Source organism: Mesocricetus auratus, unplaced genomic scaffold (assembly GCF_017639785.1).
Source record: "Mesocricetus auratus isolate SY011 unplaced genomic scaffold, BCM_Maur_2.0 Super-Scaffold_4256, whole genome shotgun sequence".
NCBI lineage: Eukaryota > Metazoa > Chordata > Mammalia > Rodentia > Cricetidae > Mesocricetus > Mesocricetus auratus.
Window position 1 is genome coordinate 19,379,987 of NW_024429182.1, and position 7,827 is coordinate 19,387,813.

The 7,827-nt window shown below is 50.1% G+C and overlaps 1 protein-coding gene across 1 annotated transcript; it reads left to right on the forward strand.

The window, feature by feature from the left end:
• The first annotated feature begins 738 nt into the window (after nucleotides 1-738).
• On the forward strand, nucleotides 739-6,992 carry Avpi1 (arginine vasopressin induced 1). Its single transcript, XM_005063590.4, has 3 exons — nucleotides 739-987; nucleotides 5,202-5,477; nucleotides 6,250-6,992. Exons 2-3 carry the CDS (start codon nucleotides 5,212-5,214, stop codon nucleotides 6,407-6,409), a joined length of 426 nt encoding a protein of 141 aa, XP_005063647.1. The 5' UTR covers nucleotides 739-987; nucleotides 5,202-5,211; the 3' UTR covers nucleotides 6,410-6,992.
• The last annotated feature ends 835 nt before the right edge of the window (nucleotides 6,993-7,827 follow it).

Consider the following 7,827-nt stretch of genomic DNA (forward strand, 5'->3'; position numbering starts at 1 on the left):
GGATTGAACTCAGGACCTCTGGAAGACCACCCAGCGCTCCGAGTTCTAAAAACTTCAGTGCTTTCCTTTCACCTGTTATGTTCCTTCTCGCAAACACGCCTCTGTACTCTGTTCCAACTTCACGTGATCATGATTGTAGTCCCGTTCTAAGTGGTGGTTCGGTGTTAGCCTCCATTGCTAGGCTATTAGCTACTCCAAGGCAAGGGTTGCAGTTCTGTTACTGCCCATCAGGGAAACCGAACTGGGAAGAACTGGGAAGGGTCTCAGTGACAGATATCAAAGAGTAGGGGACTTTAAAGTACTTCCTCCTTTAGGTAACAGACCCACACATGCACAGTCGCTACAAGATTTGAAAATCATTCGGATCTCAGGCCCAGGTGGGCTGGGAGGTGAGGTGAGTTTTAGGAGCAGCAGATTATGAGGATCTTAACAGCAAAAACTCCGTACCACGCGCGCAGAAGTTGGCCCAGAAAAAAAAAAAAGGGTGGGTGACATCTGTCACGTGTACCAAGCAGGGCCAGCAGCCTCCGCCGCACCCGGTGGCAGGAATGTGACCTGGCCCCGCCTGCGTGCGTGCGGGCAAAACCGAGCCAACCCCCGGGACTGACGTCAATCAAGGGGGCGCCTCCGGGCGTGGGGAGGGCAGGGGTTTGCTGGTGGAGGCGGGGAGGGCGGAGGAGGACCTGCCCCTCACCGATACTCTGTGGTTGATTGGATTCAAAGAATCTTCGTTCTCGATTTGGAGGCTGGCACGGGAGAGGGGCGGGACTAGGCACGCCCTTCCCCCTCTGCAGCGGCTGATTGGCCAGCGGAGTCTCCGCGTTCGATTTGGGAAGGTTGGCTCAGCTGCTCGCTGCAAGGCTGTGGCCAAGGATTGGTTGTTGAGGGCCTCAGAGCACTTTCTCCGGGGAACTGTGGCTGCGATCCAGGTGGCTCGGACCGGATCCCGGCTGCGTTCTGCCCGCCTCGGGCAGCCAAGGCAACCAGGTAGGTAGGCCATGGTCCGGGTCAACTCTGCGCGGGAGCGCACGGGAATACGGTCGTAGCTAGGAATCCGCCAGGTCGCACATCCTAGATCTATTTAAGGGCCTCTTGTTCTGCTAGCGGCCACTTCTGATCCCTGGGGCCGACTGTGCTGGGGATGGCGCCCTGTACCCTCTGCCAAGAGACCCTCTCCCAAGCTCTTGGCCTGCCAGTCACCTCCTCTTGGCCCATACGATCACCTTCAGGGCAGGAAGCCCAGAGCTGCGTCTGCCCTTCCGAAAAGCCGGAGAGAGGTTGGAGTGGGCGTCTTAACTGCCGGATCCCTATTTGGGGTCTGTTGGAACTGGCTATCTGTTGACGCTGATCTATCTCCCCATGGAATTCTGCTTTAGCTCCCCTCGCTCTGACTCCAGCGCAGAGGAGTGCTGGCGTGGGAATCCTGTCTGTGGATCGGTGGCGACCTCCCAAACCCCCAGATGCAGAAATGCAGGCTCTCAGAGGTGTCAGAACCTTCTGCCCCCTTGATTCTTTTGAACACCCCAGCCATCTGGAAGAATCAAAGTAACACTGGGTGAGAGCGTAGGCACCCGGATCAGACCACCTAGTTAATAGCCTGAGATCACCTGCCTGCCGTGGGTGTTGAGCAAGTTACTACTTCAGCTGTTTTCTCTGGAAAATGAACTTAACAATAGTGCCCACTAACAAGGGACATTAGGATGCCACCTCACATGAGGACCAAAAAGCCCTCTGAAAGTGCTGTTCTGTGCTTGACACAGCAAGAGGCTTTCTTCCATGAAGTTAGGGGTAGAGTTTGAATATGTCGGTGATGATGACCATGGTTCTATGTAGCTTTCCCCTGGCATCATTTTTCATTCAACCAGTATGCAGAGTAGAGAGTGTCTGTAGGATGCCAGGTACTAGGATGGGCACTCATATTTCATCTCTGTACTCAGTAAGGATTTTTTTCCCTCACCATTTTGGTGAACAAAATGAAGCCAAGGAAAAGAGACTTGTCCAACGTCACTCAGTGATCCAGGAACTCAGGGCTTTGAATTCTTTCAAAGGGAGTTATACCTCGATCTACTAGTTTATTTTCAGGTCATGCCTGAAAATGGATCTGGAATAACGACCTGGTTTTCTTCATCGCTTCTGGGGTATAGATTTGGAAAGCCAGCAGTATGTGGGACACAGGGTCATTTGAACATGGCTTCCCACTTGAGGAACAATAGATTTTGGCTGTCGTCCAGAGGGGCAGAGTAGCAGGCTAGGGCCAGTGTTAACTTGAGCTACACCTCTGGGTGTTTTAGAGAGAGTGTTGCCATCGCCAGGGTTATTCGAAGATAGCAACCTGAATAGGGAGCAGGGACTGCCACCCCGCCTAAGTGTGCTGTCTCCAGCGTTACCTATGCTTCCCAGCAAGGAGGTGGTGGCAGAATGGAGAAATTATGGGATAGCAGTGGAACTAATGTCACATGCTACAGAGAATGTCCCCACTGTAGGTTGGTGCCATCAGTGGGCTCACCAGTGAGGCATGAAGCATGTGTAAGTCTTTGTTGAGAGCTGTACAGTTCTTCCTTTAATGCCTGACTCACAATAAGCTGAACTTTGTCATCCTCAGCATTCAGTATATCCTTTGGGGTTCATTCTTAACCCATGTGTCCAACCGAAGGGTTTTGTAATTAGTCCTTACTCGACTGCACTCAACCCCTTATCTTCTGTGGCGGCTCCAGAACAAAAGCTGCAGCTGTAATCTTTTAATAGCCCTGTGCTTTTGTTTTCCAGTTTTACAAAGTACCATTGTTCAAGTATACACTTGAACTTCCTGGGGTAAGGTTTTGTCTGGGAAACTCAGAGAGGAATGACAGAACACAGTGAATTGAGACAGGAAGTATTTTCTGACAGTGTTCTGACCCAACTTCAAAGTTGGTTTTCCTGCCGGCCAGTGGTGGTGCACACCTTTAATCCCAGCACTCGGGAGGCAGAGGCAGGTGGATCTCTGTAAGAGCAAGTGCCAGATAGAGTCCAAAGCTACAGAGAGAAACCCTGTCTCAATCAATCAACAAATAAATCAATAAAAATATAAAAAGTCAGTTTTCCTAATGTTTACCATCTCACCCTACTTGGAATCCTAGCTTCACTCTGCTGCCTGAATTCCTAGGGGGTGGCTGAGGTTGATCCCTGGACTGCCCGGGTTTCTTGTGTTGTAACTAACTCAGTTCACTGGAGGCTGACCAGTGAAAGCCTGCAGCCCTGTAGAGGGTGCTGGAACTAACATGGGCAGTCAGGCCCAGGCCATTGTCTCCTGCTGACAGCCGCTACCTGCTGATGCCACTGCTAATTCTGAAAGAGGGACATCACCCCTCTCTACCACCCCAGACTAGTCTACCTAGGGCTTAACCACTTGGCAGTGTTTGTAGACTTCTGCCAGATTCTGACACTTCCACTCACCGTAGGAAAACAGGGGTGGGGAGAATGCTAACTCCTAGTTGAGGCTCTGTCTAGAGCCTAATTAGTTAGACATGTCCACTCATGCAGCTCCCAGCCAACAAGGAGCAGGCAAGCACTTGCTACCCATCCTTGTCATGGCATCACTGACTCAACACTAGTGCAGACAGACCCTCTGAGGCCACCAGCCTCAACCTGCTCCCACAATGGCAGGCTGTCAGCCTGGAGGTGATGGGCATTCCTGAGGCCTATCAACTGGCGAATGGGAGAAGCAGGGGCAGAGCCCTGACTCCTCCGAGTTTCATGTCACTCTGTGCACTGGGCTCAGCTGTAGCCCTAGAGTTCTGTAAGGAAACTGGGAATTTTCTTCTGAGAACACCACTGGTTCAAGACTGAGGATAATGCTGTCACCTAATCATGTGACTGGACACAACTCCACCTTGTGGGATAAGGAGGGATGTCCTTCACTCCTCATGGAAATGGGAGGAAGCAGTCTGAGTTTAAACTGTGGGGCCGTATAGTCAAAGGATGGGGTCCAACTGGGCCCTGGCCCTTGCTTCTGCAGTGGGGTAGCAATAACAGTGTCCACCGTCTAGAGGTGTTTGGGGATTAATGCTGTCATGCAGTGCATCACCCAGTACACAGTACACACCCTCACTTGAAGCCTTTTCTTTCTCGTTAACCTGAAAGTGCCAGTTCCTGGGGGTTAATTACCACACAGGTTTTAACTGGGTTCTATAATAGTGCCTGAGAGACAAGTCTTCTTATTCCTATTTTCCAGGTAAAAATACAGCTTTTATGATTTTATCTGGATGTCTTCTGTGAATTTACCTTAGGTATTAAGTCTTGAAAAGAAAGTGGGATTCTTAGGATAGAAAGTAGGGCAGTGTGAGTGTGGTGAGATGGGCCAGGCCCAAGCAAGGGAGAGGGTGACAGTTCTGAAAGGGGTGGAGTGATGACTCAGACCCTTCCAGAGAGCAGAACATCAGGTGTGGGTGAGGGCTCCTGCTGTGAGCAAGTTGAGAGCAAACTGGAAATGCTTGTATTTATTGTCAATTTTTTTAAACATGGCACCATGTAGTCCATACTGTTCTCATACTCAATATATAGCTGAGGATGACTTTGTAGCTTTTCCTTTTTAAGATGTATTTGTGCTGGGCGTTGGTGGCGCACATCTTTAATCCCAACACTGGGGAGGCAGAAGCAGGTGGATCTCTATGAGTTTGAGGCCAGCCTGGTCTACAAAAGCTAGTTCCAGGACAGCCTCCAAAACAATACAGAGAAACCCTGTGTCGAACCCCCCCCCCAAAAAAGATGTATTTGTATGAGTGTTTGACTGCATGTACAACATGTTCCATGTATGTGCTTGGTGTGCAGAGGCCAGAGTTTCTCTGGCTGTGAGCAGCCATGTGGGTACCATGAACTGAACTTGGTCCTCTCCAAGAGCAGCCACCTCTCCAGTCCTGACTTTGAACTTTTGATCCTCCTGCCTCCATCTCCCAAATGCTAGATTACAGACATGCACTACCATACCTAGTTTATGTGGTGCTGGAGCTCAAACCCAGTGTTTCATGCATGCTACAAAAGCACTCTATCAAATGAGATATATTCCTAGCCCCCATTCCACTCTGCCTGTTATAGCAAATGTGTACCTACCTTTCTGTGAATACATTTTAATTTTCCCTTGCCCAATTTGTGGCCAGCTCCTGGCTGACAGCACCTCATCTGTTGATGGCTACAGGAGTGCTTATGTCTCTACCTTCTATCCTCAGAGCAACGGTGATGGGGACCCCAGCCTCTGTGGTGAGCGAGCCACCCCTGTGGCAGGTCTCAACTGAGGCCCGGGGGCGAAAGCAGGCCTCTGCTAACATCTTCCAGGATGCGGAGCTGGTGCAGATCCAGGGCCTGTTCCAGCGCAGTGGGGACCAGCTGGCTGAAGAGCGGGCCCAGATCATCTGGGAATGTGCGGGGGATCACCGTGTGGCTGAGGCCCTAAGAAGACTGCGCAGGAAAAGGCCCCCAAGGCAGAACCACTGTAGTCGGCTGAGGTAGGGGCCTGGGACTGGAGGTCTGAGGGAAAAGATAGAAGGGATGCCAGCCCACTGCTCTGGCTCTGTGACCTTGAACCGGTGACTAGGCCTTACTGTGAGGTACCTACGGCTCATGCTATATTGCTGTGGCACCTAAGACTGTTGTTATGTTGGAGTCACATCTGTGATCCTCATGGAAAAGAAAGCCCAGTTGAAGCAGAACTACCAAATTCTGTAACTCCTGCAAGCCAGCAGAAGAGAGTATTGTTGGAAAGACAAAAAATTCCCAGCAGACTGGGTTACATTCCAAGGCAAGCCTGGTTAAAGCCTGCTGAGGGACTACAGAGAAGAGATCTCAGCAGGTATTATGGAGATCTTATGGGGACAAGCAATAGTTTCTCTGGCCATGTCACTGCCAGCCCAGGAGAAATGGGCCCCAGGGAACCTAGGTAAAACAAACCATCAGTGCAAGTTTCCCCGCTAGGATCATCCCCTCAGTCTGAACAGCAGGGACTGAATAGGTCCTCGGGTCTAAGATGGCAAGCTAGTCTTTATTGCTTGCATTAACTGATGTCATTTATGCCTGATTTATGATGCCATGAATGATAGAAAAAGGTCAGGAGACTTGCTGAGTGTCACATTCCCTGGCCTTAACATACAGAGTTGCAAAGAATTGCTTCACCCGACATACAGTTCTTGGTACTCTTTATTCTAAGCAGCATTTTATAGTGATAAAACTTGTAAGGCTCTCCGTGTTGATGCTGGCTTATAACACTCTTGTTCCCAACAGAGCGCCAGAGCCTGGTTCTACAGTGGTCGACCCACAGGACAGCACCACCGACATGGCTTCCGGCGAGCAGTTTGGGAACTCCCGGAGGACAAGTGCCAGAGTCCACCGAAGCTGGAATAAGCCGGGTCCCACAGGTTACCTCCACCAGATCAGACACTGACCCAGTGAAGGGGTGGGGAGGTCCTCCCCAGATGTTGCAGGGACTTTGCCAAAGGGCTTATGGAGTAGCAAGGAGGGGCATGAGCAGGGCCGTGTCTAAGTGATGACAGCGGTAATGGGACTGTTGTCCTCGATTCAGATCAGAACCAGAACCAGCATTCACTGAACTCTGCACTATGTAGAACTTTTTTTTTTTTTACTTTAGTTTTTTGAAAGCGGGTTTCTCTGTAGCTTTGAAGCCTGTACTAGCACTCACTCTGTAGACCAGGCTGGCCTCGAACTCAGAGATCTGCCTGTCTCTGCCTCCCAAGTGCTGGGATCAAAGACGTGCGCCACCACCGCCTGGCCCGGAACAAGGCCCAGGGATAACAAGGCTGCTCATGCCTCAGACCTAACAGTATACCTGGGCTGCATGGCGTTCCCCTGGGATGAAAGTAATACACACTGAGATGCAGCATCTCGCCACTTCTGTCACTAACTGCCAGCTACTGTCACCATAAAGCAGCCAGCTGTCTCAGACCCTGTGTCATGGCCAGTACAAAGGGAAAACTTGTTTAAGTGGAAAATAAAAACATTTACATCAAGATTTCTGTGAGTCTGTTACAGAAGAGAATCCCAAGATAGAGACTTCCCTATTGTGCCAGATAGGGAAGGACAGGGTATTCCCAAGGAGACCCAGAGCTACAGCTTCCTCTTCCAGGTGTGTATGTTGCAAGGAAACTATCTCTCAGAAGGCAACATGAAGGCCCAAGGGCCCAACCATACTCAGGTGGGGTGGACAGGAACAATCAATCACTCTTACACACCACACTATGGCCTCGTAACCTAGAGGTGAGGGGGGCTCTTCCTACTATTCTAAACTACTACAGGCACACGGGCATTCCCCTTCCCCACCAACCAGTACCCTCAGGGACAGTGGTGCTACCTATATGGCAAGACTGCCCTCTGCTGGTGGAGGAGAAAAGCCAACCTCTCTAAATTAGCTTCAATCTGCCTAGTGCTGCAGCCCTTTAATACAGTTCCTCATGTTGTGCTTCCCCAACCATAAAATTCTTTTCCATTACTACTTCATAACTGTACTTTTGCTGCTGCCATGTCTCTGATTTCTGATGGTCTTAGGTGACCCCTGTGAAAGGGTCATTTGGACACAAAACCCCAGGCATTGCAACCCATGGGTTGAGAACCACTGCTCTACACTTAATCCCAGAATTTGACTCAAGGAAGTGGCCAGGGCAAATACTATAGAGCCCCTACCAGAGAAAAGTTTGTAACAAACATTTATATAAAAAACAAGCTTGTGTCCTATAAATAGACTCAGGTCAGGTTTTAAAATGTCTTGGGAAAACACTGTTTTCTCTGTAACTCCATGAAAATATGTTTCTTTGCCTTAAAATTGCATTTACCTTATCTTCCTTCCCC

Bases quoted from the DNA above. Each gene is read 5' to 3' on its own strand.
- Avpi1 (XM_005063590.4), top strand. From the start codon at position 5,212: ATGGGGACCCCAGCCTCTGTGGTGAGCGAGCCACCCCTGTGGCAGGTC. The intron at 5,478-6,249 runs GTAGGGGCCTGG...TGTTCCCAACAG, and splicing joins AACCACTGTAGTCGGCTGAG to AGCGCCAGAGCCTGGTTCTA.